This window comes from Tachysurus fulvidraco, chromosome 10 (genome assembly GCF_022655615.1).
Source record: "Tachysurus fulvidraco isolate hzauxx_2018 chromosome 10, HZAU_PFXX_2.0, whole genome shotgun sequence".
NCBI lineage: Eukaryota > Metazoa > Chordata > Actinopteri > Siluriformes > Bagridae > Tachysurus > Tachysurus fulvidraco.
In genome coordinates, this window is record NC_062527.1 from 24526255 (window position 1) to 24554235 (window position 27981).

At 42.3% G+C, this 27981-nt stretch overlaps 2 protein-coding genes across 5 annotated transcripts; one reads left to right on the forward strand and one right to left on the reverse strand.

The window, feature by feature from the left end:
- Positions 1–705: 705 nt before the first annotated feature.
- Positions 706–24949, reverse strand: LOC125138311. Its single transcript, XM_027167744.2, has 3 exons — positions 24879–24949; positions 1280–1844; positions 706–1018 (listed from the first exon to the last, which is right to left on the reverse strand). The coding sequence occupies exons 2-3, from the start codon at positions 1829–1831 to the stop codon at positions 734–736; spliced, it is 837 nt and encodes a 278-aa protein (XP_027023545.2). The 5' UTR covers positions 1832–1844; positions 24879–24949; the 3' UTR covers positions 706–733.
- LOC113656467 (type 1 phosphatidylinositol 4,5-bisphosphate 4-phosphatase-like) lies at positions 12248–27981 on the forward strand. 4 transcript variants are annotated; one of them, XR_003443911.2, is made up of 9 exons: positions 12248–12438; positions 20211–20377; positions 20652–20758; positions 20877–20970; positions 22783–22835; positions 23040–23130; positions 23214–23285; positions 26316–26806; positions 27391–27981. XR_003443911.2 is itself a non-coding variant. In XM_027167746.2 (7 exons), exons 1-7 carry the CDS (start codon positions 12357–12359, stop codon positions 23349–23351), a joined length of 732 nt encoding a protein of 243 aa, XP_027023547.1. In that variant the 5' UTR covers positions 12249–12356; the 3' UTR covers positions 23352–24756. The 4 variants fall into 4 exon arrangements, 2 of the variants coding, with proteins under 2 accessions (XP_027023547.1, XP_027023546.2); XR_003443912.2 differs by having other exon boundaries at positions 26316–26483; XM_027167746.2 differs by lacking the exons at positions 26316–26806; positions 27391–27981 and having other exon boundaries at positions 12249–12438; positions 23214–24756.

Consider the following 27981-nt stretch of genomic DNA (forward strand, 5'->3'; position numbering starts at 1 on the left):
TACACCCTGGACGGAGTGCCAACCCATCACAGGGCACACACACACAACCTCATTCACTCACACACTCACACACTACGGACAATTTTCCAGAGATGCCATTGATTACTTCCTGCTAGATTCTTTGATTTCTTTGCCCAATTACTCACTTAACATCTTTAGTAAAAGTGAAAAAGTAAAATGTAAAACACAAACATTTTTTTTTCTGTTTTATTTCCATTTAGAACACGAGGAAAGGAAAGTCGCTGAATTATCTTACAGGTGACTAACATGAAAAATCTCAGTAAACTTTGTGAAACATGGCCTATGATCATCTACCTCCTTCTGCTTTCCTCTCTCTCCTCTTCTTCCTCCTCCTTTTTCCTTTCTCCTGCTCTCTCCACCTTCTCTCTCCTCCTCTCTAATGCTCCCCTTCCTCCTCCTCCTCGCCCTTTCCTCTTTCTCCTCTTCCACCTGCTCTCTCCTCCTCCTCTCCCCTCTTCCTTCTGCTCTCTCTTCTTCCTTCTCCTCCTCTTTTCTCCTCTTCCTTCTCCTCCTTATCTCTCCTGCTCCTCTTCCTCCTCCTCCCCCCTTTCCAGGCCAGAATTTACATACACAAATTAAGGTTTTTTAAAACTGAATCACCATCACAGCATAAAATTGATTAACACCAAGAAAATCACTAGATTTGAGTAAATACTGATTAAAAACAGGCACTGAATCAGGACACAATTTTCAGTCCAGTCCAGTTTATTTTTTATTTATATCTAAACTTAGACAGATGTAAGAGATGAAGAGTCGGAACATCCTCAGAACCCAGCTCACGCTTCCACGCCTCTGCTTCCTTCATGCTGACAGGAAGTGATGCCAATGCAGCTATTTTGCTTTGTTTTTCCTCTTTGAACTGAGCGAGAGACTCAAATGTTGACACGATACGGATCATGCTGCGATATATGGTTGTAATCTGGCCGTCTTTGATTGGTTCTTTGTTCTGGTTGAGTTTGTTGATGTCTTCTGAGAGTCTCTGCATGTTTCCCAGAGCCTGAAACATACAAATAATTACACTGGGTTTTATGTTCATGTCCATCCAGCTTTGGAGGACAGGGTCCATCTGTAGGCCTCACCATAGTCACTAAGTCAAGAAGATGTGCAAAAGATATACAGAAAGGTCTGATATGCATGTGGTAAGAAGAAGATAAGGACAGACTGTTGAACAAAAAATAAAAAGATGTCTAGGAGTAACAACACCTCACCTCCACCAGGGGGCACTAATGCAAAATAAATATTTGAACATTTCTCTTACCACTGTGAGTTGCTGCAAGAATTTGGCCAGGATGCCTGACTCCAAGGGGACATCAATTCCCTCCAGTTCTACAGAGTCATTCTTATGGTCCTCCAGCCACTTCATGATCTCATTCATCTTCGTGTTGAGTGTTTCTAAAATGTTCACAGCTATGTGCAGTTTGTTGTATTTTTCAGCAACTGAAGGATCATATAAGATCAGTTTTAAAACTTCTTCTGCAGCTCTGAATATGGCGTCGATTGCACATGCTTCTTTAATAAGTTTAAAAAGTTTGGGGATGTAGGACAGAATTTTCGCTGTGATTTCTGCTGCTGTGCTGGATGCCACCTCAGCTGCTGTTTCACCCGCTGCCTCTGCTGCACCTTCAGCTGCTGCCTCTGCTGCGGTTTCTGCTGCTGTCTCTGCTGCAGTGACTGCAGCTTCTCCAGCCTCCACCACAGACTCCACCCCAACTTCTACCAAAGCGGCTACAGCCTCCGTAGTGGCGGCTTCGGCTGCGGCAGCTATTCCTGCCACGACCACCTCGACGACTACGGCGAGGACGGCTCCCATGTTACAGTCTGACCTAGAAGAATAAAAAGTGATGCTTATTAGAGACTGCATCTGATTATTGATTTGTTTGCATGTAGTCAGATATTATTAAATAAATAAATAAAATCCTTCACCTATAAACTTGACTCAGTAACATAACTAAATGATATTAAATTCTTTGGTCTTTAATTCTATAATTAACTGATGTAAAGGTTTGTCCTTGTGCCCTGTAAGTTTCCTGCCTCAGTGTTCTGTCTGATTACTTACAGTCTGATCTCAGTTTCCAAACCACTCTTGTCCTCCAAGGTGTGTGTGTGTGTGTGTGTGTGTGTGTGTGTGTGTGTGTGTGTGTGTGTGTGTGTGTGTGTGTGTGTGTGTGTGTGTGTGTGTGTGTGTGTGTGTGTGAGCTGTGTGTCTGTGAGAGAGCTGTGTGTCTCGAGGATCAGCAATTTAATTACACAACTCATGTGGGCGTCTACATAACTCCCCCCCCCCCCCCCCTTTTCTATAGAAATGTTGCTCAAGACTCATTCTTGTGGAATTAATTCAGTGGAATACTGACCTCTGTGTGGGATCACAAAGGGCCTTTTTACACCTGGTCACTTCATGTGTTGTCTCTGATCCGATAGCTATCTGATTTGTTAAAACTGTTCCATTTACATTAGGCCACATAAACGCGTCTCGGCGAATCAGATATCGATCCGATCTTTCTACTCCCGCCCAAAATGCTAATATATTTTACCTCATTTCCGGGGTAATTGAAATGGAACACACTTTGGTGTACGCGGTTGCTACAAAAAACAGCATTTACTGTTTGCTGCATTTTTGCTGACAGCAGCAGCGCGTTTTAAGACCCAACGAGATGCCTGGGTGAAAGATTGGAGCAGCGCTGGTGGGAAAACATGTTTCGCCTCACACCTCCAGGATCGGGGTTCGATTCCCGCCTCCGCCTTGTGTGTGTGGAGTTTGCATGTTCTCCCCGTGCCTCAGGGGTTTCCTCCGGGTACTCCGGTTTCCTCCCCCGGTCCAAAGACATGCATGGTAGGTTGATTGGCATCTCTGGAAAATTGTCCGTAGTGTGTGTGTGTGTGTGTGTGTGTGTGTGAATGAGAGTGTGTGTGTGCCCTGCGAAGGGTGGGCACTCCGTCCAGGGTGTATCCTGGCTCGATGCCCGATGACGCCTGAGATAGGCACAGGCTCCCCGTGACCCGAGGTAGTTCGGATAAAGCGGTAGAAAATGAGTGAGATGAGAGAAATTATAGTATTATTATGGCCCACATATTGAAAAATACAATTTGCAATTCCTTTTGAAAATATACTGGGAAAAAATGTTATACAGTGGTCAATCAGAGGTGGTTAATAATTGCAATTAAAATATTAAAGGAAATAATTTATATTTAATGAATTTTTTTCCATTATCCTCCAGCTCTAACTTCCAGGTTGTATTGCTGCTAGCATTATTTAAATTCATCTTTATTGCAGGTGCATTCAGGCAGAATCCCCTTACTGCAAAAGCCTCAAATAAAGACATTGCATTCAACATCATTAAATGGTTGCACCTTGCTGGAGACCCGAGAGGTGGGAAGGAGGGAGCGACTGAAGAAACGCGAGGCCCAACAACACATTGCCGACCCTCATTAGAGACGTCCTGCACATCAACACACTTCTCAACTTACCTTTCAAGTTTCTTTAACTTTATCAATTTGTCTTTAAAGTTCTCTGATTTTTTTTCTGTGATTTTTATTACTCTCAGAGTTGAACCTAATATTAATACACGCTTTAAAATATGAATTTTGGTGTAAAAAATAAATAGTCTAAGACTCTTTGAATGTTATGTATATTATTAATATTTCTTCTTAATGTTTTCAACTGAATTCCACTTAAATTATTAAGTACAACTGAGTAGCTGTAATTATTTATTCTTAAATATATTAAATGTTTACTCTTAAAGCTGTAATTATTTATACCCAATTATGCTTTTTTAGAGGCACCACTGAGCGCAATGGACAAGGCCTACAAGCACACAGCAAAGTAACGTGGGCTGAGAATGCAAAAGCTGAAACAGACACTACAGACTACTTACACAAACTGTTGATGAAAAAGGGGGGATGCATGACATCAGTTTTGCTCTAAGAGCATGTGGGAAAACTCAGACCAGTAGCATATTTTTCAGCTAAACTGGATCCAGTGACAGCAGGTCTGCTCATGTGTCTCAGAGCAGTAGCTACAGTGGATTAACTCGGTCCCACATGCTGTGTCACAACTGCCTTTATAACAAACTGCCTTTATAGCACATATTACGGCTGCAGGATATGAGATATAACATGAGATATAACATGAGATATAACACTGTGCTTTTAATAATGCCAAATGTTACTGTTAACCAATGTGCAATTCTTAATACTGCCACACTGCTTCCCACAGAGCATGATGGGGAGCCTTATGATTGTGTGAGTGTGATTAATGAGTTTGTTGCCCAAGGACTCATTTACAGGAGACAGGATCAGCATCCAGGAACTCAGAAACAGGTCAAAACTGTGTGGGGTTTGCAGTAGTTACCCAGAACGAAATTTTACTTTCAGGTAAACTTCGATGTTATTACTCAGCAGAGGCAGCAGAACATACTGCCCTTATAGAAGGTAAGATTGTGACTGTGTATACTGATAGCAGGTAGGCTTTTGGTGTTACACATGATTCTGGCACAATGTGGAAACATAGGGGGGTTTTTAACTTACTTGGGCAAACCCATCACACACCATGGACTGATAGCTGACCTCTTGGATGCAATCCTACTTTCAAAAGCAATTGCAGTATGTAAACGTGTAATAACAAACCTATTTCTAAAGGTGTTATGAGTGATCGTGAGGAGAAACAACACAGGAGGAAGGTGGGAAGTGTCCAAAAACAAGGTGTTTGGTACAGTATGGTCCCTCAGGGAAACCGGCTTTACCAAAAAGATTGTTGTCTTTATATGCTAAGTTAAAAGGGGGGGGGGGGGGGGGGTTGTAAAATGAAATAATAAAGACCTGGTACACTAAGGGATTACAAAATTACTCTAAAAATATTTTTTAGATAGATGTTTAATCTGTAAGAAACAAAATGCAGGAAGGGGATTGGAGGTGCATCCAGGCATCCCGTTCCAGCCACAAGCACCTGTCCAATACCTACAGATGGATTTTATTGACCTTACTCCATCAGCAGGCAAAATGTATTGCCTAATAATAGACAACATGTTCTCTAAATGGGTAGAGATTTTCCCGACAGCAAAACGAGACTTCACGGCAGTAGCTAAGGCACTGTTTACAGAAATCATACTTAGGTGGTGAATCCCTGAGTGCATCAGGTGTGGCAATGGTACTCTAAAAATAAATTGGCCAAATGCTGTTAAGAGACCGGATTGCCATGGCCCAAAGCACTACCATTAGTGTTACGTTACATGAGAACACGTACCAGAGCACGATCTAACCTAAGCTCATTTGAAATTCTTTTTGGCAGGCCCCAAGCACGGGACTATGTCCCACCAACAGTACTGCATTGACAATGATGTGTGATGATGCTATGATTAAATTCTGTGAAAAGCTATGCCGTGCTCTCGCTGTTGTTTCTAAGCAGGTAGTCAAGGAACAGGAGAAAGGCAAGTTTGAGAGTAAGCTGAAACATGGTGAGTGGATTCTGGTCAAGAAAACGGGTCATCCTCGAGGTGGACAGGGCGGTTCCAAGTCCTACTGATCACACAGATAGCGTGTACAGCGTTTGACAACACTTTAACAGCTATGCATCTCAGAAACGTGCATATCAGGCAACGCGACCTGGAAGAGAGAGAGAGAGAGAGAGAGAGAGAGAGAGAGAGAGAGAGAGAGAGAGAGAGAGAAGAAGAAGACCCATTTTCTGTTTTATCATCACTGTTTTAGCTAATGCTTGCTTAAGAAGCCCTATTCAAACCACATTTTAGCACAAGCATGCATGATTAAGTCTAATATATGTGTATTATATAGATCAATAATTGCAGTATTTTTTATTAATTTTTCCTTAGCAATTTTTATGTCCATTTTTGTGATTCAAAAGGGTGGAAATGTAATAGAAAATGTTGTGACTAACAAACATGAACATTGAACATTCTGTACCAATATGCACACACACTCAAAACTAGGAACAGCAAAAATAACAGGAACTGAACTGTTTCCAGTTGCACACAAGTAGAAGAAACAAGAACATTGCAGGCTGCAGTGGTGTGGATAATAACGGCGTGACCGTCGCCCTGCTTGTGCGACGACAAGATTAGAGGAAAACAAGATTAGAGGAAAACAAGATTAGAGGAAGACACGCACAGTGGAAGACACACATACAGTAGCTTCATGTATAAATGGAGAACTGCCTTACATCCCAGTAACTCACTCTGTTCAGACAGGTTCGGACAGACTGACTGACAGACTGACTGACTGACAGACTGACAGACTGACTGACAGACTGACAGACTGACTTCACACTTGCAAGTGTAGTGAATAAAGAAGTTTGATATTCCACAGGACTCTGCTGCGGTCTTCTCTGCAACTTATGGAAAGTTCACTTGAACTATTATTTCTGATTGATAGAATAGAATTTCCTCCACATCTGTCACACACAACACTCCTGACACTCTTCTATCACACACACACACACAACACTCCTTACACTCTTCTGACACACACACACAACACTCCTGACACTCTTCTGACACACACACAACACTCCTGACACTCTTCTGACACACACACAACACTCCTGACACTCTTCTGACACACACACAACACTCCTGACACTCTTCTGACACACACACAACACTCCTGACACTCTTCTGTCACACACACACAACACTCCTGACACTCTTCTGACACACACACACACAACACTCCTGACACTCTTCTGACACACACACAACACTCCTGACACTCTTCTGACACACACACAACACTCCTGACACTCTTCTGACACACACACAACACTCCTGACACTCTTCTGACACACACACACACAACACTCCTGACACTCTTCTGACACACACACAACACTCCTGACACTCTTCTGACACACACACAACACTCCTGACACTCTTCTGACACACACACAACACTCCTGACACTCTTCTGACACACACACACACACAACACTCCTGACACTCTTCTGACACACACACAACACTCCTGACACTCTTCTGACACACACACAACACTCCTGACACTCTTCTGACACACACACAACACTCCTGACACTCTTCTGACACACACACACAACACTCCTGACACTCTTCTGACACACACACACAACACTCCTGACACTCTTCTGACACACACACACAACACTCCTGACACTCTTCTGTCACACACACACACAACACTCCTGACACTCTTCTGACACACACACACACAACACTCCTGACACTCTTCTGACACACACACAACACTCCTGACACTCTTCTGACACACACACACACATAACACTCCTGACACTCTTCTGACACACACAACACTCCTGACACTTTTCTCCACCCACTATCCTACCTGTACTCAACTCTTCACCTCTTTTCCACACTCCCCATCACACTAGATGTTTGACCCCAAATATTTAAACTCCTGCACTTTTTATTTAAGCATAAAAGTAATGTAATTACGGGTATAAATAAATAAATAAATAAATAAATAAATAAATAAATAAATAAATAAATAAATAAATAAATAAAAACCAAAAGGAGATAGATAAATAAAAATTATAAATTGTATAAAAACTATATAAAATATTAAAATACATGTGAAAAAATAATGTATATAATTATACATAAATATACATAAATGCGTATGGTTTTTAATGATTGTCTTTAAAGTGTCCAGGTGCAGTATGGTGTGTAAATAGTGTATAAAGTGTCACTGTGCTGTGCAAGTTCTGAGTTAAAGTGACAGTCCAGAGTTAAAGTGTCAGTCCAGAGTTAAAGTGACAGTCCAGAGTTAAAGTGACAGTCCAGAGTTAAAGTGACAGTGCAAAAAAGGTGTGCAGAAAAACAGTCAAGATAGAGGGAAAGGTCCAGAATTAAGTCCTGGGTGTTTCCTGGTTTAAACTCCAAACGGCCTGCAGGAAGAAGCTTCTCCTCATTCTCTCTGTGTTTGCTCTCACGGAGCGGAAGCGTTTCCCTGAATGCAACAAAGAAAAGAGTCCACGGTTGGGATTCTGAGATCCTTTACAATCTTCCTGGCTCTGGTCTGGCACCACGTGCTGTAGATGTCCTGGAAGTCAGGGAGCTTGGTGTGGATGGTACGTTCAGCTGACCGCACCACCATCTGGTGGGTTCGCCTGTCCCGCATGGTGCTGTTCCCGAACCAGGAAGTGATTCTCCACTAGCATCCCGTTGATGTTTAGCGGTTGGTATGACCGCTCCTGCTTTGTGCTGAAGTCCACTATCAACTTCTTAGTCTTGCTGACATTCAGGAGAAGATTGTTCTCCTGGCACCATCTCTCCAGGTTTTTAGTCTCCTGTAGGTAGGCCGTCTCGTCGTTGTTGGAGATCAGGCCCACCACAACAGTGTCGTCAGCAAAGGTCCCAGGACCTGCAACTTAGAGGTGAGCATGGAGGGAATTACGGTGCTGAACGCTGAACTGTAGTCCACAAACAGCATTGTTGCATAATTCCCTTTTCTGCAGGATAGGGATAGATATATAATTAATTGAATTTATTTGTTTTTTTTATTTATTTTGAACTTTAATTTTATATATATATATACTATTTTTCTTCTTATTTTTCTTCTTATTTTTCTTCTTCATTTTCTTCTTCTTCTTCTTCTTCTTCTTCTTCTTCTTCTTATTATTATTATTATTATTATTATTATTATTATATGCATTTATTTTCACTCTCTTCTGTTTCCATACTTAAAGCTGCTTTGAAACAATAGAAAATTGTTCAAAGCGCTACTGTATCTCACTGCTGTCATACACCATTCATATATATCTTGAACTACTCTTATGTACTTACAGAGGCTGAGAAAGGCACCCCCCCCCCATCCTGACCATGTTCTACAGAGGGACCATTGAGATCATCCTGAGCAGCTGCATCACTGTCTGGTTTGGGAACTGCACCATCTCAGATCACAAGATCCTGCAGTGGACAGTGAGGACAGCTGAGAAGATCACTGGTGTCTCTCTTCACTCTATCATGGACACTTACACCACACGCTGCATCCACAAAGCCAACATTGTGGACCTCACACACCTCACACACACTCCACCTCACACACCCCTCACACACTCTTCACCCCACACACTCCTCACACACACTCTTCTCCACACACACCCCTCACACACACACTCTTAATCACACACACCCCTCACACACACTCTTCACCACATACACCCCTCACACACACTCTTCACCCCACACACTCCTCACACACACTCTTCACCCCACACACCCCTCACACACACTCTTCACCCCACACACCCCTCACACACACTCTTCATCCCACATACCCCTCACACACTTTTCATCCCACACACCCCTCACACACTCTTCACCCCACACACTCTTCACCCCACACCCCTCACACACACTCTTCACCCCACACACCCCTCACACACACTCTTCGCCACACACACACATACACCTCACACACACTCTTCACCCCACACACCCTTCACAAACCCTCTTCACCCCACACACACTCTTCACCCCACACACACACTCTTCACCCCACACACTCCTCACACACACTCTTCTCCACACACACCCCTCACACACACTCTTAATCACACACACCCCTCACACACACTCTTCACCCCACACACCCCTCACACACACTCTTCACCCCACACACTCCTCACACACACTCTTCACCCCACACACCCCTCACACACACTCTTCACCCCACACACCCCTCACACACACACACACTCTTCACCCCACACACCCCTCACACACACTCTTCACCCCACACACCCCTCACACACACACACACACTCTTCACCACACACACCCCACACACACACTCTTCACCACACACACTCCTCACTCACACTCTTCACCCCACACACTCCTCACACACTCTTCACCCCACACACTCTTCACCCCACACACCACTCACACACACACTCTTCACCACACATACTCCTCACGTACACTCTTCACCCCACACACTCACACACACACTCTTCACCCCACACACCACTCACACACACACTCTTCACCACACATACTCCTCACACACACTCTTCACCCTCTTGCCTCCTGTGTAACAGTTTCTTTCCACAAGCCATCAGTCTCCTTAATAACTGAACTGTACTGAGAACAACACACACATACATCAACTGTATAGACTGTACAGACCTACACCAAATACACACAATTCCAATATACATCCATCAACTCTACAATATATGCAAATTACAGACCCATCTCAAATTTTCCATTTGTATATAAAATTCTTGAAAAAGTTGTACAATTGAGAAACTACCTGAAAATCAACTCCATCTCTGATATTTTTCAGTCTGGCTTTAAAACCCTCCATAGCACATAATGACCACAGATGCTGGTGATACCATGGCCTTAGTGTTTTTAGATTTGAGCCCTGCTTTTGATTTCGTAGACCACAAGATTCTTTTATCTCGGCTTGAATGCTCGATTGGTATCACTGGCACAGTACTGAAATGGATCCAATCCTTTTTGTCAAACAGAAGATTTACAGTCAACTTAGGTGTCCATTCATCCTCGGTGGCCCACGTCACCTGTGGTGTACCCCAAGGAACGATTTTAGCAGCGGTATTATTTTCGCTGTATATGTTACCTCTGGGATCAATTATGCACAAATTTGGGGTGTTGTATCACTGCTATGAGGATGACACACAACTTTATATACCTGTTAAGCACAAAGATAACTCGGCATACAAGAGATTGGAGGCTTGCTTGCAAGAACTCAAATTATGGCTTACAAATAATTTTATGATACTTAACGATGACAAAACCCAAATCATTCAATTTGGGCCAAAAGGGCACCCAGATGAAGTCTCTATTAACTTTGGTACTCTTACTCCTTATCTTTATTCTGATGTTATGATGATCTGCTTTTCCTGTTCTTTTAATTGTTGGTAATTTGTACACGTTCTTTTATATTTATGTTCTTTCTTTTTTCCTTTTCTTTTATCTCTATGTACATCACTTTGGCCAGCTCGGGTGGATTTTAAATGTGCTTTATAAAAAAAATTTAATTGAATTGAATTGAATTGAACTGTTTACATGCTGTTTTTGCTCTTTGCACATGCTGTCTCATATTTCAGTGTATTGCTGTTTTGCACAATACTTTACAATATCTCAGGTAACTGCTGCTATAACACTGTGTTCATTCCAGTATTTCTACACACACAATATTGTCTGAACATACAATATGTACACTGGCACTGTTTCTGTTGTCTTTCTTGTATTTGTCATTTTGTAATGTTTGTCTTTCTGTCTTGTCCTGTCTGTCTTTCTGTCTTGTTTGTCTTGCCCTGCACTGTCTTGTTTGTCTTGTGTACACCAGGTTGCACAGCTGCACTGTATGTGGCTAGGACTAACTTACTAAGTCCTTGTAGCTCTGTCTTCGTGTTATGTAGCACCCTGATCCTGGAAAAACGTTGTATCATTTCAATGTGTACTGCAACAGCTATACAGTATATGGTTGAATTTGTATTGAGATGTGTATATTGTATATGATGGCCACTAGAGGGCAGTGTAATGCTACAATACAGTTCTGACTGTGTGTAAGACCGTAAGCAGTTAATAAACGGGGTTCCGGACGGGATACTCGGTGTGTAAGTCTCATCAATACAGTAATGACAATAAAAGCTTCTTGACTTGAATTGTCTTCAACTGTGTGTCTGATCTCTAATTCACTACAATCATTTAATTTTTTGTTCGTCCTTGTTCCTTTGTCATCATGACATCTCTTATCACCCAAAATCCACAACAGAGCTCTTTATGGTTAGCTCTGAACTCCAGAATCAGCTGAATTTACCTCCTCCTATTTTAACTTGATTTTTAATAAATCCATGAATTCTGTGTTCGTGTCTTTAACACATAACTTTACTCGACATCCAGAAAGTTTTAGATGAATTCTACAAATACGGTTATATTCTATTCTACAAAATAATTGACTGTGTTTATTCACTCTGTTGGGAAGCACAGACTTTTTAATGAATTAAATTTACTCAAATTAAATCTTATAATGTATTATTTATTAGTTTACATTTTTATTTTATACATTTTATTATTATTATTATTATTATTATTAACATATTTTAATAATTATTTTATTTTTGATTGCACAGCACTTTATAAATACAGATTCTTCTTCTTCTGTTGTCATTATTGACAAAGTTTTTAATGAACATTAATGAACCTTATTAAATCTTTATTAATTGCTGTAATCTGTAATCTGTGATGACGCACGAAGCCACGCCCACTTCCCTTCCCTGCTCATATCCAGCTCTATGGTGAAGGACTGAAGACTTTTCTGATGTTTTCTCTCAGTTTCAGCTGTAAATAACAGTGACCATGACGGAGAAAGCAGAAGAATCTCCTCTGCTGAGTGCAGAGACGAGTGAAGCCGAACTTTACACGTCCGTCACGTCAGAACGTGAGTTTTATTCGGATTGTTTACATGGTTTTATTAGTGCATTCACACACGTCATAACTTCCGTATTGTAATATTCCGTTATTAGTGTGTTATTATAGTGTCTACCTTCTTATAATGCCTTTATTATGCCTCTTATAATGACTTTATTCTGTAACGCTTTCATACACACTTTTATTTCTCCGTTACACTTAGACAAACTGAGTGTGAGTCATGTTTACTTAAGAGTCGGAATCGGTTCAGAATCAGTTTCAACGCAGTTTGTTACGGTTTAATCAGACAACTTTTATTAAACAACCCCAATCATTGTCCCTATTCTAGTCGATATTAGTGACACATACCGTATATCGGAAAAGTATTTAATAATCCTCCTGTTACTGCTAAAGGAAAGATCAGTGCTTTTAAACAGAGTCATTTCCGGGGTCTGAATGACTGATTCAGTTACATTGAATTAATGTGTCATTTAAACAAAGTCAGTGAGTTGAGACTGAATCATTGAATCATTAGACCGAATCACAGAGTCACACTAAGCCTCTGAGTTATTTGGATCAAAACAAAAAGTCACTTAAATTCTAAAAAACTCTGTGGATTAATCTTCATGGTCAGATAATGTTTCATGGGATTATTGTGTATGAAGCCGTCTGGAGACTGTCATGTCTTCTGTTTGTCAGTCAGCTGTTTGGTCTGGTGTTTATTAGGGATGTGGTAGCCCAGTAGTTAAGGTGTTGGGCTTCTGATCGGAAGGTCATGGGTTCGAACCGCAGCTCCACCAAGCTGGGCCCCTGAGCAAGGCCCTTAACCCTCAGTTGCTCAGTTGTAAGTCACTCTGGATAAGGGTGTCTGCTAAATGCCGTAAATGTAAAAATGTATTAGCAATCAGCAATGTGCTGAAATCACAGTTTGTGATCATCCATTAGTTCACCTGGGGCCTGTTTCAGAAAGGAGGTTAAGTGAAAACTCTGAGCATTTTAACCCTGAAATGAGGGAAACTGGGTTTTCCATTGCAGAAATAGAGGTATGTTAAACCCGAGAAGGAGGTTAAGTCAAGCCCGTTTCTGAAAGAGAGGTAACTTCTGTTGTGTTCCTAACCTGGTCAGGAGCAGGTTTTCTTCGGTAAACGCAGACTTTCTTTCGGTTTCCTCCCCTTTTTTTTTAAAGACGAAGCGATGTTTAACCTCATTCATTGCACACATTTCAGTTACACAGAGAGCATCAAAGGGGCTTTTTACACCTGGTCACTTCCTGCGTTTTCTGTGATCCGATAGTTACCCGATGGTAAAAAGACCAGGTCTAAATGCCCTCCGAAACAGTTTCGAGACGGATATAAATCCGATGATTCAAACCCCTTCAGGAGGTGGTCTGGGACACGTTACAGATGAAACTGGACAGGTGTAAATGCATGTGGTTGTTCAAGCACATACGTCAGCGCTATACTTCTCCCAAATGGAAGTACGTCACTCCAGGTGACTCGCGAGTCGTGCATCACGCCAGAAACAAATATGTTTTCCCACAAGTGCTGGCTCTGATCTTTCACCCAGGTGTCTCGTTGGGTCTTAAAATGCACTGCTGCTGCCAGCGAAGATGCAGCAAACAGTAATTGCTGTTTTTTTGTAGCAACCGCATACACCAAAGTGTGTTCCATTTCAATTACCCCGGAAATGAGGTAAAATATACAGTATTAGCATTTTGGGCAGGAGCAGAAAGATCGGATCGATATCCGTTTCGACAAGACGCATTTTTGTGGCCTAATGTAAATGGAACGGTTTTAACAAATCAGATAGCTATCGGATCAGAGAACACACATGAAGTGACCAGGTGTAAAAAGGCCCAAAGGGAATGAAATGTACTAACCCTAACCCGGGGGAGGAAACCGGAGTACCCGGAGGAAACCCCCGGGGCACGGGGAGAACATGCAAACTCCACACACACAAGGCGGAGGCGGGAATCGAACCCCCAACCCTGGAGGTGTGAGGTGAACGTGCTAACCACTAAGCCACCGTGCGCCCCCCAGGTATAATATATGAAAGTTAAAAAAGAAAGACAAATTAACACTCAACAGGAAAAGCCTGACGGTACAGATGGGTTTTTAGCTGTTTTTTTAAAACCCCCAACAGAAGACACATTCTTTATACTGAGAGGAAGCTGGTTCCAGAGAGCGGGTGCAACTGTTGCAAAAGCTCCGTCCCGTTTAGATTTCAACAATGATCGAGGAACCTGAAGAAGAGCTTGATTATTGGACCTGAGAGATCTGAGTGCTGAATAAGGGTGAATAATTTCAGAAATATACAGTAAATGGGTGCTTGACCTTTCAGAGCTTTAAAAACAGTTAAAAGAATTTTAAATTGTATTCTAAAATAAACTGGGAGCCAATGTAAGGAAGCTAACACTGGGGTAATGTGATCATACTTTTTCTTTCCAGAAAGTAACCTGGCAGCTGCATTTTGAACTAACTGTAGCCGATTTAGAGAGGAATGGTCAAGACCAATATAATGAGAATTACAGTAATCCAATCGAGATGATATAAATGCATGTATGACCTTTTCTAGATCCTGAAAAGTTGCTTGAATTGATTGAATGCCTTTATTGTCATTGTATTACGCATACAACGAAATTAGAAGCGCTACTCCTGATCGGTGTAAGAAAAACAGACATATAACCACAGACAATAAAAACAGACATATAACCACAGACAAAAACAATACACTTTTACACATAAATACACCAAGTGAAATTCACATTAAATAGTCTGAATAAATTGACCATTGAGTAAAGTGACTATTGATAGTAATAAAGTGCCTATTTTGTAAAGTGACCATATATACAGTAAGAATAGCAGCAGCTTAGACAGAAGAGATTTAAGTGAAATAAGTGACTATAGATAACAGGTTGGAATGGTATTTGAGATTAGTGCATTGAGTTTAAAGTCCTGATGGCAACTGGGAAGAAACTTTTCTGTTAGCGGGTGGTTTTTGCTCTTAATGATCTGTACCGCCTGCCTGAGGACAGAGGATTAAACAGGTGGTATGTGTACTTTATGATGTTTTTGGCCCTAGAGCGATAATGGGAGTGGGCGATGCTTTCCAGGGAGGGTAGTGGTTAGCCAGTGATTTTTTTTTTGGGCTGTGTTGACTATTTTCTGAAGGGCTTTCTTGTCTACTGCAGTGCAGCTGGAGTACCACACTGAAATGCATTACAGTACACTAACACTAAAAGTCCTCGTTTGGAGTTATGAGCGGAAACACTCAAGAGCTGAATCTCTGATGCCCACCCACTTTCCAGACGAGATAACAAAATGTCATGGTCCACTGTGTCAAAGGCAGCATCAACAGCTCCTGTGGCAGACCAAACTTCCTTAATTGACATAGAAAGTACATCCTCTGCTGGGCCTTTTTGATGATGGCGTTTATGTTGTACTCCCATTTCAGGTCTTGGGAAGGCCTCCACAGATGACACTGGGCTGTTGGATATTGTGTGGGGGAGTAGTGTTGGGGGTCTTTCCTAAAGTCCACTATCATCTCCACAGCTTTGAGGGTGTTTATCTCTAGACTGTTCTGACTGCACCATAGCACCAGCCGCTTCACCTCCTGCCGGTATGCAGATTCATCGCCATCTTGGATGAGACAGATGAGCGTAGTATCATCTGCACATTTCAGGAGTTTAACAGTTTGGTCACTTAAAGTGCAGTGTATAGGGAGAATATCAGTGGGGAGAGGACACATCCCTGAGGAGCGCCAGTGCTGATTGTCCGAATGCTGGAGGTGACATCTCCCAGTCTCACCTGTTGTTTCCTGTCTGTCAGGAAGCTGGTGATCCACTGACAGATGACTTAGGAGTTTTGAGTGGAGAATTTCCGGAATTATAGTATTAAAAGCCGAACTGAAGTCAACAAACAGAATCCGGGCATATGTCACTGGGCAGTCCAGGTGTTGCACAATATAGTCCAGTCCAATGTTGACTGCGTCGTCCATTGCTCTGTTTGCAAGGTAAGCTGTAGGGGATCCAGCATCTGTTCTGTGACAGACTTTAGGTGGGCCAATACCAGCTGTTCAAAGGTCTTCATGACAACAGATGTCAGAGCGACAGGCCTGTAGTCATTCAGTCCAGTGATGGAGGGTTTCTTTGGGACCGGGATGATTGTGAAGAGTTTAAAGCAGGAGGGGAGGAAGGTGTTGAGGTTGTCAGCCAGGTCTTTGTTTGCTTCAGTGGGAGATGGGGGGGCGACTCTTGTCGTTTGTGATGTCTTGCAGGCCTTTCCACACTGATGCAGGGTTGTTATCTGAACACCTGCTTTTCAGCTTTTCAGAGTAGCTTCTTTTGGCTATTCTGATCTCCTTTCTCAGTAGGTTCCTGGTCTGCTTATACAGAGTTTTGTCCTCCCCTCTGTAGGCATCTTCCTTGGCCTGTCGAAGGTTTTTGAGTTTGGCTGTGAACCATGGCTTGTTGTTACTGTATTTGCAGAAGGTTTTGGTTGGCACACACATGTCTTCACAAAAACTGATGTACGATGTAACAGTGTCAGTCAGTTCATCCAGGCTGTCAGTTCCAGCCTCAAAGATGCTCCAATCATCCATCCATCCATCCATCCATCTTCTACTGATTATCCAGGGCCGGGTCGTGGGGGCAGCAGACTAAGCAGGGATGCCCAGACTTCCCTCTCCCCAGACACTTCCTCCAGCTCTTCCGGGGGAATACCGAGGCATTCCCAGGCCAGCTGAGAGACATAGTCCCTCCAGCGTGTCCTAGGTCTTCTCCGGGGCCTCCTCCAGGTTGGACATGCCCGAAACACCTCCCCAGGGAGGCGTCCAGGAGGCATCCGAAACAGATGCCCGAGCCACCTCAGCTGACCCCTCTCGATGTGGAGGAGCAGCGGCTCTACTCTGATCTCCTCCCGAGTGACCGAGCTCCTCACCCTATCTCTAAGGGAGAGCCCAGCCACCCTACGGAGGAAACTCATTTCGGCCGCCTGTATCCTGGATCTTGTCCTTTCAGTCATGACCCAAAGCTCATGACCATAGGTGAGGGTAGGAACATAGATCGACTGGTAAACAGAGAGCTTCGCCTTGTGGCTCAGCTCTTTCTTCACCACAACAGACCGCATCACTGCAGAAGATACACCGATCCGCCTGTCGATCTCCCGCTCCATCCTTCCCTCACTCGTGAACAAGACCCCAAGATACTTAAACTCTTCCACTTGAGGCAGGAGCTCTCCGCCAACCTGAAGGGGACAAGCCACCCTTTTTCGGCTGAGAACCATGGCCACGGACTTGGAGGTGCTGATTCTCATCCCCGCTGATTCACACTCGGCTGCAAACCGTCCCAGTGCACACTGAAGGTCCTGATTTGAGGAAGCCAACAGGACAACATCATCTGCAAAAAGCAGAGATGAAATCCTGTGGTCCCCAAAACGGACTCCCTCCGGCCCCTGACTGCGCCTAGAAATCCTGTCCATATAAATAATGAACAGGACCGGTGACAAAGGGCAGCCCTGTCGATGTGGGATGTGGTGGCTCAGTGGTTGAGGTGTTGGGCTACTGATCGGAAGGTTATGGGTTCGTACCCCAGGTCCACCAAGCTGCCACTGCTGGGCCCCTGAGCAAGGCCCTTAACCCTCAGTTGTAAGTCACTCTGGATAAGGGTGTCTGCTAAATGCCATAAATGTAATGTAATGTAATGTCGTAGTCCAATATGCACTGGGAACAAGTCTGACTTCCTCCTTGAACCGCCACCTTATTGTAGTGGATGGGTTGCATGCCTTAATGATCCTAGGAGCTATGTTGTCTGGGGCTTTTTGCCCCTGGTAGAGTCTCCCAAGGCAAACAGGTCCTGGGTGACAGGCCAGACAAAGAGCGGTTCAAAAAGCCCTTTATGAAGAAGTCAATACCAAGGTCCGTGACATCGCCCGGTATGGCGCAACCGGGGCGCCACCCTGGGTCTTACCCCACGGGGCCCGGCCGGGCTCAGCCCGAAGGAGCAACGTGGGGCTGATCTCCCGTGGGCCCACCACCTGCAGGAGGAACCGTAAGGGGCCGGTGCATTGTGGATTGGGTGGCAGTCGAAGGCAGGGGCCTCGGCAACCCAATCCCCAAACACATAATGTGGCTACATGGAATGTCACCTCTCTGGGGGGGGGAGAGATACCGACTAGAGATAGTTGGGCTTGCCTCCATGCACAGCTTGGGATCTGGAACCCAACTCCTCAAGAGAGGCTGGACTCTCTACTACTCTGAAGTTGCCCGTGGTGAGAGGAGGCGGGCTGGTGTGGGCTTGCTCATAGCCCCCCAGGTCAGTCACTATGTGTTGGAGTTCACCCCTGTGAACGAGAGGGTCGTTTCCCTGTGCTTTCGGGTCGGGGATAGGTCTCTCACGGTTATTTGTGCTTATGGGCCAAATGGCAGTGTAGAGTAACCAACCTTCTTGGCGTCTCTGGGAGGGGTGCTGGAAAGTGCTCCGACCGGGGACTCCGTCGTTCTACTGGGGGACTTAAACTTAAAAGTGTGAATTAAAACGCTCACATGGGCAGCGACAGTGACACCTGGAGGGGCGTGATTGGGATGCTCCAATCAGTGCAGTCAAAACAGTCTTGTAGTTCCTGCCTCACTGGTCCATCTCTTCACTGTTTTTACTACAGGCTTAGTAGATTTTAGTTTCTGCCTGTATTTTTGAATAAGATGGACCAAGCAGTGATCAGAGTTCCCCAAGGCTGCCCTGGGTACAGAGAAATATGCGTTCTTCAGAATTATGTAGCAATGATCCAGTGTATTTTTCTCCCTTGTGGGACAATTTATGTGCTGTCTGTATTTTGGAAGTTCAAGTGTAAGTTTTGCCCTGTTAAAGTCTCCAAGAATAATAAAAAGAGAATCCAATAGCTCTGTTATGCGATCCGCGCGGTGTAAGTGGAAGCCCGAGAGAAGTAATGCACTGTCCGGGATTGAGTAACTGAGCCAAGTTTCAGTAAAACAGAGAGCAGCAGGGCGTGAAAAGTCCTTGTTTGATCCGCTGAGAAGAAACAGTTCATCCATTTTGTTCAGCAGTGAGCGGAGGTTCGCCAGGTGAATCGATGGGAGCGCAGTTCTAAATCCCCTCTGTTGTAGCCTCACTAGCGCACCGGCGCGCTTCCCTCACCGGCGTCTCCTCCATGTACCACAGAGCGAAGCTGCTCCTCCAACTAAGATTTCCAAAAAACTATCCGGGTTTGTGAAAAGTTGTCTGGAGTGAACTGCCCGATGTTAAGCCGTTCTTCTCTAGTGTAAGTTATCACGGTAGGGTAAGCAAACACACAGGAAGTATACAAAAAGAAGGAAAGTACTAGAGAGAGTTGTGCCGAGGCAGCCATCTGCGGCGCCATCTTGAAAACCATTTTCACTGTTATATACTGTTGTAGAAAGGACATTATTTAGATTTATATTAATTATATTTACACTATTTATATTTACATTATTTACATTTATATAATGTAATAACAAATAATATAAATGTAAATAATGTAAATTATTTCCTTTCTACAACAGTATATAACATTGTAAATGTAAATAATGTAAATGTAAATAATCTTTCTACAAAAGTTTATAATAGTGTAAATGTAATATATATGTGTGTGTGTGTGTGTGTGTGTGTGTGTGTGTGTGTGTGTGTGTGTGTGTGTGTGTGTGTTGGATTGTTAGCTAGACACTGAAAGGGGAATTTGTCATTGTAATATCTTTTGTAATTACTAAATAAAATCTGCCTAATATTTTCCCTCTTTCTTTCCCATCTGATTCATATTTCTTTTCCCCCAGATGTCCCCTCTGCTCCACCATATCAGGCAGAGGCTCCTCCTCCATACTGGGTGGTGCCCGTTGTTGGCTCCGCCTCCCTGTGCTGTGGTGTGTGTGGAGCTCAGATTGCACTGGACTCTAACAGCAACCAGTATATAGTGAAGTGTGGAGTTTGTCAGGAGGCCACGGTTAGTGTGCTGATTCCCATCATCACAATTCCTGGTAACAGCTCCCAGTGATTTCACCAGTAAACTCCCACAATTCTGGACTCCGATCGGTGGTCAGTGGCTCTGACTGTAATGCAGGTTTATATTAATGCATGCTATCTGATGTATGCTACATGCAACAGTTTAAGCTTACACATTTTGGATTTAAGAGATTTTATAAATGAGGTGTATGTGTGTGTGTGTGTGTGTGTGTGTGTGTGTGTGTGTGTGTGTGTGTGTGTGTGTGTGTGTGTAGCCCTTGAGGAGTCCCCCTGTAGGAAAGAGGTTTGTTCGCTGTCCATGTCATTGTCTACTGATATGTAAAATCTCCTCCCAGCGAGTGGCGTGTCCTCGTCCTCAGTGGTAAGGAAAACCAAAGCGAACCTTGTGAGTGACAGCGAACCCAGACTCTCTGTCCTGTGGTGGTTGTCTTGTGAATCAGATGGTTATAACTTTACTGTGTGTGTCTGTGTCTCCTCAGTAAGAGAGTGATGGAGCTGACGGATCCGAGCAGTGCTGTGGTGCAGTGTTATGGGACACGAGCCATCTGTGGCCACTGCAGACAAACCTTTCTGGTGGTTCCATCATCATCATCATCATAGAATAGAGTTTTACAGACTTCCAGTAGAGGACTAACTAATACACAGCAATGAGTTACTGTAAACATTTCCAGTACATTTACGTTACAGTGAAATGTACAGATTTACGGTAAAGATGTACAGATCTGGCGTCTCATTTATAAAGCTTGCGTACGCATAAAACAGGGCTGGAAACGTGCGTACACCAGGTCCCACGCAAAGGTTGTGATTTATAAAAAACAAACTTGACGGGAGAATGTGCGCACCTATAAGCAAACTTTGAGCTGTGCGTACGCACATTCTGGAGACAAAGGGAATTGGCGACACAGATGGTGAGGTCGTGAACTGAAGTTAGATTGTAGAAAATAAATGTGAGAACAACGATTATAAGAATTATTCATTCATTCATTTTCTACCACTTGTCCAAACCTCTCGGGTCACGGGGAGCCTGTGCCTATCTCAGTCGTCAACGGGCATCAAGGCAGGATACACCCTGAACGGAGTGCCAACCCATCGCAGATTATAGGAATTAATGACATTTAATCTTCACTCCATTTCATATGTTATATCCACATTATCATGAAGATTAAATCCAACAGTGTTATTTGTGCTGATTGTTTTAGGCTATATACATCTAGTAAAATCTAAACGTAATTCAAAATGTATTCATAATAATAATAATAATATTCAGTGCTGCCTTACAGTCACATTGTCCACAACGGGAGCGCAGGAGGAGATGGCGCGACTACATGTGATACAGAATAGCATGAAATACCCTTTTATTACAGAACTACAGAACACAGTGTAAAAACTAAATATTTTCCTTAATGTACATATATCATAAAATGTCAAAGTCTGCAAATACAGTCATGAAGCACAATCGCGACTCATCATCGGTCCTAACTATTACGGTGTTCATTACAAAACCGTCATGAAGAAGCATGTGTTCACTATAACATTTTCGTCTTAAATTTTTGGCCACAAATTTATTCTGTGATTTTGTCAAGGTGTTATCGATCAGTCTAATTGCTAGAAACATATAAATCCTCCGGTGACCCGGGTATGTAATGCTTCATGATGGCTGGCACTGTTGGAGGATTATGCCAATGGGAGAATAAGGAGAGAACGAGTTTTCAGGGACCATGATGATTTCCTGGCCCATGATGATGACTGGCTAATAAGCCGATTTAGATTCTCTAGAGCTGTGCTCTTAGATCTATGTGTTGAATTGGGTCCAGTATTAGAGAGGGCAACACGCCGGAACCATGCCATCCCAGTCCAAATACAAGTCCTCACCACACTGGGGTTCTTGGCAACTGGCAGTTTCAAATTAAAATGCAATTTTGCAGCAATGTCTGGTTTCCCAAATGTAATCGGCACAATTGACTGCACTCATGTTGTTATAAGGGCACCATCTGAAAATGAATTTGCTGTTTAACAATATTAAAAAGTAGAAACTGTAACAATTTTGTTTTTAATATAATTATAACAATGTTGCTTTTAATATAATTATGACCTGCAGGCGACAGTGGCTACCCCCTAAGACACTGGCTCCTCACCCCATTTTTAAATTTTTTGGCGTACGCCATTTTTGGCTTTTGGGTGTATGTAAACTTTTAGTATTGATCCTACGCACAGTTTTATCAATGAGACCCCTGCACTGCTGATGTATCAGTAATTCTGTAGAAGCCCAAACTTGTATCAGGAAATCTATGTATTACTCAGGCACTAATAATAAACATTATTAGGAGTAAAAGGAGTAAAAGTGACCCTTCTTGCCCCAGTCTGAAGTTTCTCTCTGTGCTTTAGGCCCCTCGATCAGGAGGAAAGCAGCGTGTTCGATGTCCTCACTGCCGTGAAGTGTAAGACCTGTCTGTCTCACTGAAACATGAATTAATGAGCTTCATAATGTTTCTGTTTAAGATGAAAAAAGAAAGGGGAAAAGTATCATTGCTTTTTTAATCTTTATTATAAAATATCATAGCAAAGGTTAATAATTGTGTTTAAAGCGGTACTGGGTAATTGTGTTACGGCAGCACTGTAAAGGTTTCTGTTTGTCTTGGCAGGAGCTTTATTGGACAGCACTATCCCATGAAGCGCTGCATTTACTCCTCACTGTTGGCCATCTTCTTCGCCATCATCGCTGGAGGACTAATCGTGAGAAAGATTATTGTTTCTGTGTTGAACATTTTGAGGTGTTTGTGTGTGAATGTGTGTAAATGTTAGTGGTTCTCCCACAGGCTGCCACAGTGGATGAGGCGAGGGATTACAACGCCATCTACGCTGTCTGGACTTTTTTGCTGATGTTGTGTGTGAGTTGTGTGTGTGTGGCAGTGTATTGGGCTCGGGGTAAAATCAGTACTCCTCAGCAGAGTTAATCTGTGTGAACCTTCACACTTCTGTTCTCTGCGTCCAGGATGTACCTTCGCTATCGCTAATCAGGTGTTAGCTGTCATCTCACAGCTCTGTATTGAAATAACAGAATTTATTCATTACGCTTCATCGGTGTATCTGTCTAATTACTCGACAGTTTTTATGATGATGTGTAATATTTTCAGTGTTGTAATGTAACGGAGTACAAATACTTCATTACTGTACTTAAGTAGAAATTTCACGTATCTGTACTTTACATCGCTATTTAAATTTGTCAACTTTCACTTTTACTCCACTACATTTCCTAGATAAAATGTATACTTTTACTCTGCTATATTTCCACTAAGCATCTTCGTTACTCGTTACTACAAAATAAAATCAGAAGAAATGTGTGCGACTGCAATAAGGGAGGTTTGGTGAATGTTGCCAAAGGAGGCGGAAGCACAATTGAAACCGCCATGGAAGCACCTACTGGACCTCCCGTTATCGTAGACCAGGGGTGGCCAACCGGTCAGAGACCAAGAGCCAGATTACTGTGTTACTGCAAAGAGCCACAAATGACACAAATTGTTTACTCAAATGATTTTGCTCCTACTGGGAAACTTTGAGGTATTTTCATCCCACTCACATGCACGTTTGACGAAAATACCGTATTGAACTCCAGCGAAGCGAACACGCACAATAAAAAGACACAAATACAAACTTTGATATGAAAGTAAGAGCCACGTGAAACCGGGCAACGAGCCGCACGGGGCTCAAGAGCCGCGGGTTTGTCGCCCCTGTCATAGACGACCACCCCGACGATAGCGGTGAACAGGGTGAAGAAGATAACGTTATACACACATGGCCGTATTTGCAAGAAATGTTTCTGTACATTGGAATGAAAGGTTCTTCCTACCAGATGAAGTGTCTCTTATGCCTACTGAAAATCACTGAAATTTTACTTTTTACTTTTACTTCAAATACAGAAAATATTCAGAAAATGACTTTTGATACTTAAGTACAGTAAAGATCAGATACTTTAAGACTTTTACTTGAGTAATATTCTAAAAGGTAACTTTCACTTCTACTGAAGTCATTTTCTAGTACGTTACTTGTACTTTTACTGAAGTATTGCTTTCTAGTACTTTAAACAACACTGTCTATTTTAAACAAGAATAAAATGATAAATAAATATAAAATTTAATGATAAAGTATAAGATAAAATAAGTTAGTCATGTCACTTTAATTAGCACTTTATATTAGTTGGTTGAGACGCTGTTGATAAAATACTCTTGATGATAGTGGAGTTTTTTCTTCTTAACACTTTTTGGTCCTTTTTTATTACTTCATGGTGATAAATGATCTGTGTTTATATTCGTCTCCTCTACAAATCACTGACAGAAATAAAGTTTTGATGTGTAAATGTGACCAGTGTTCACTAACATAATGATTTCAGAGCCATAACAGTTGATAACAGATGAGTGGAAACCTGTCACCTGACAAGTCACTCCATTACTTGTAAAAGTTCCTGTAATGTCATTAATTCTTACTTATCTGTGTGTAAAGAGTCGAGTCCGAGCAGCTCTGCAGGAGTCACAGGAATGTGAGGGGAAAAACGTTGAAGGCAACCGGTTGTTTAACTTGAAGGAAACCCTATTTCTTCCTGTAGAAAGCGATTCCTCAAATCTGTTCTCACTTCCCTCATCAATCAGAATCAGAGTTATTGGCTAAGTGGGTTCATTTTGACACTCACCGGGAATTTGGTTCCAGCAGTTTGTGACTCAAAAGTACAGACATAAATAACACTATACTATACAAGAAATCAATGCAGACAATGAGATACAAAATAAACAGGATGAGTATAAGATATGAATATAGAATGAGTAAAATATGAATATAGAATATGAGCGATCAGTAATGTACATAAAGTGTGGGAGAGCAAATAACAATAGTGTGCAATATTATGCTTTTTGTACAATATACAGCAGTAATATATCGTCGCTGTCGGGCGGAAACCTCCTATGTCTAATTTTGTCAATTTCATATTTTTTTCACATATTGATGCTATCGGTCAGTCCCCATGTGGGTCTGTTATTTTTACAAGTTATTAACCAATCTAAAGTCTTGAAAATAGTTTGAGCGCAAATCTCTTAACTCCATTGGACACTTCAACTGTCCACCTCTTCTTCACTCCGCGGTAGAGCTTCGCAGCATATTTCTCCTCAAGAAGAGTCGCAAAGAATCAACACATCTTCTGAGGTAAATGTCTTCAAAACACTGGGCTCAAAGAAAAAAAATCTTGATCCCCGCTAGTTCTGGTGCTCATCTGAGGACAGGAATTTAGCGCAAGACAATCCACTGCAACGCGGACTAAACCCTGTGCATTGCAGATAAGATACAGCGTGTTTTTAATTACCTAAAAAATAATGGTTTTGGAGATATGAGGATTCCGCCCGACAGCAATGCTGCACTTATAGATATGAAGCAGTGAATATAATGATGGTGAGACGCCCACATGAGCAACATTTCTAGGGAAAAGGGGGGGTTTATGTAGACGCCCAAATGAGTTGTGTAATAAAAGTGCTGATCCTCGAAACACACACACACACACACACACACACACACACACACACCTCGGGGATAAGAGTGGTTTGGAAACTGAGATCAGACTGTAAGTAATCACACACAACACTGAGGCAGGAAACTTGCAGGGCACAAGGTCAAACCTTTAAATCAGTTAATTATAGAATTAAAAACCAAAAATATTAATATCATTTAGTTATGTTACTGAGTCAAGTTTATGGGTGAAGGATTTTATTCATTTATTTAATAATATCTGACTACATGCAAACAAAACAATAATCAGATGCAGCCTTTTATGGCCAACACACACACACACACACACACATATACACACACACATACATATAAACAGATGGATTTGTTAGTGCTACTGACAATAAATGATTTTCATTTGTATTCTTTAGGTTACTTTGCAGAAATGGCTGAATTTGGAGAGATCATTGAGGGAGTTGAAGAAGCGATAGAAGGAGCAGAGGAAGGTATTGAGGAACTATCTGAAGAAGCACAAGAAGCACTAAGAAGTGAAATCGCTGAAACCCGCACTGTGATCGAAGAGCTTTCTACAACCCAGAGTAAGCTCCAAAAGTTCCTTTCAGCCATCAAAGATTGTGTTTCTACAGTGGCCAAGTTCACTGCCAAAAATATAGCGATTGGCGCCATCCTGTGGGGGGTAAATGTCGCTTTAAACAAGCTTCTTCCACACGGTCAATCAGAAACCCACAAGCGCATGAGTAATGTAATAAAGGCCTTGAGTGATGTGATCAGTTCTGAAGCCAAGATAAACGAGAAGGCACTGGACTGGATGAAGATCCACAAGGATGACACCATCTGTCTGGAAGGATTTGAACTGCCAATGGAAGCCATTCTCTCTAAATACCTCACACCTATAGAACAGGTAAGGTGACAGATCTGATACAGATTTTCAGGTAAATTATCCTCAGAATGATCCTCAGAAACATTTACGTGCTTCCACATGATCCAGATCACATCATTCACACACGCTTAGATATTGTTTTAAAATGACACCAGGGCAGATGTTAGTCCTGAACACAAAAAACTAACCAAACCATTTGGCTTGCAGTTACAGCCGTCATCTGAAATGTGTCTCCATAAACTTCTCAGTTCTGATGGATGAAGATGTTCCAGCTCAGACAGATTAGATAGAGATTGTTGATGGTGATCAACAATGTTCAGGTCTTGTGGCAGATAAATCTGGGCTTTGACTGGACCATTCAAAAACATTCAGGTTGTGGGTTCTGAACCTCTCAGGTGTGGTTGTGGCCAGTGTGTTTACAGTTAGTGATCTGCAGGAAGGTGAAGCCACAGATGTGGTTAGGAGACTTTACCAGAACTTTGTCTCAGATTTGTTTTGATCCTCGTCACGATGCTGATGTTTTTACCCTCAGTTCTATAATATTCTGTGTAGATACGTCGATATTGTTGTCCTGCTGTTATGTTGTGATTTTTGTGCTTTTTCAGGCCACTGAAGATGCCGAAACCATCGCTAAGTCCCTTCAAGAAACTGTTGATGGGAAAATTCAGTTTAAATGTCCAACAGCATACGACATGAAAAAATTTATGGAAGTTACTGAAGTGTTCATCAAGGCCTTCAGTAATCTCCTCACCTTCATTAAGGAGAAAGAAGAGAAAGTTGAAGCACTGAAGAGCTTCCCAGTAAAAGAGGGAGATCTTAAGGATCTAACAGCAAAGCTCTATGTGGCCATGGCTTTACCACTGTGGGATTAAATTATGATCAGATAATCAGATGTAGTCAGAAATGGCAGATCATCATCAATTTGACTAATTCAACAGTTTTATTTACTAAATTTATTACATATATCCTCAAATAAATATTTTACTCACAACATGTTAATATTTGCTTATAATTAATTCATCTTAATTCACTTGATTGTATTCGGATGAGGTTGATGTGTTTTATACAAATCGATAAAGTTTGAAATCGGTCTCATGATGAACCAGTGACTGTTTTCTGTTTCATTATATTGGGAAAAAAAGAACTGTAACCTGGATCTGTTTCATGGGCATCAATTAAAATCATTTTAAAAAGTT

Bases quoted from the DNA above. Each gene is read 5' to 3' on its own strand.
- LOC125138311 (XM_027167744.2), bottom strand. From the start codon at position 1,831: ATGGGAGCCGTCCTCGCCGTAGTCGTCGAGGTGGTCGTGGCAGGAATA. The intron at 1,019-1,279 runs GTAAGAGAAATG...TGTATGTTTCAG, and splicing joins TCTTGCAGCAACTCACAGTG to GCTCTGGGAAACATGCAGAG.
- LOC113656467 (XM_027167745.2), top strand. From the start codon at position 25,891: ATGAGTTGTGTAATAAAAGTGCTGATCCTCGAAACACACACACACACA. The intron at 26,000-26,315 runs GTAAGTAATCAC...TGTATTCTTTAG, and splicing joins TTGGAAACTGAGATCAGACT to GTTACTTTGCAGAAATGGCT. The intron at 26,807-27,390 runs GTAAGGTGACAG...GTGCTTTTTCAG, and splicing joins ACCTCACACCTATAGAACAG to GCCACTGAAGATGCCGAAAC.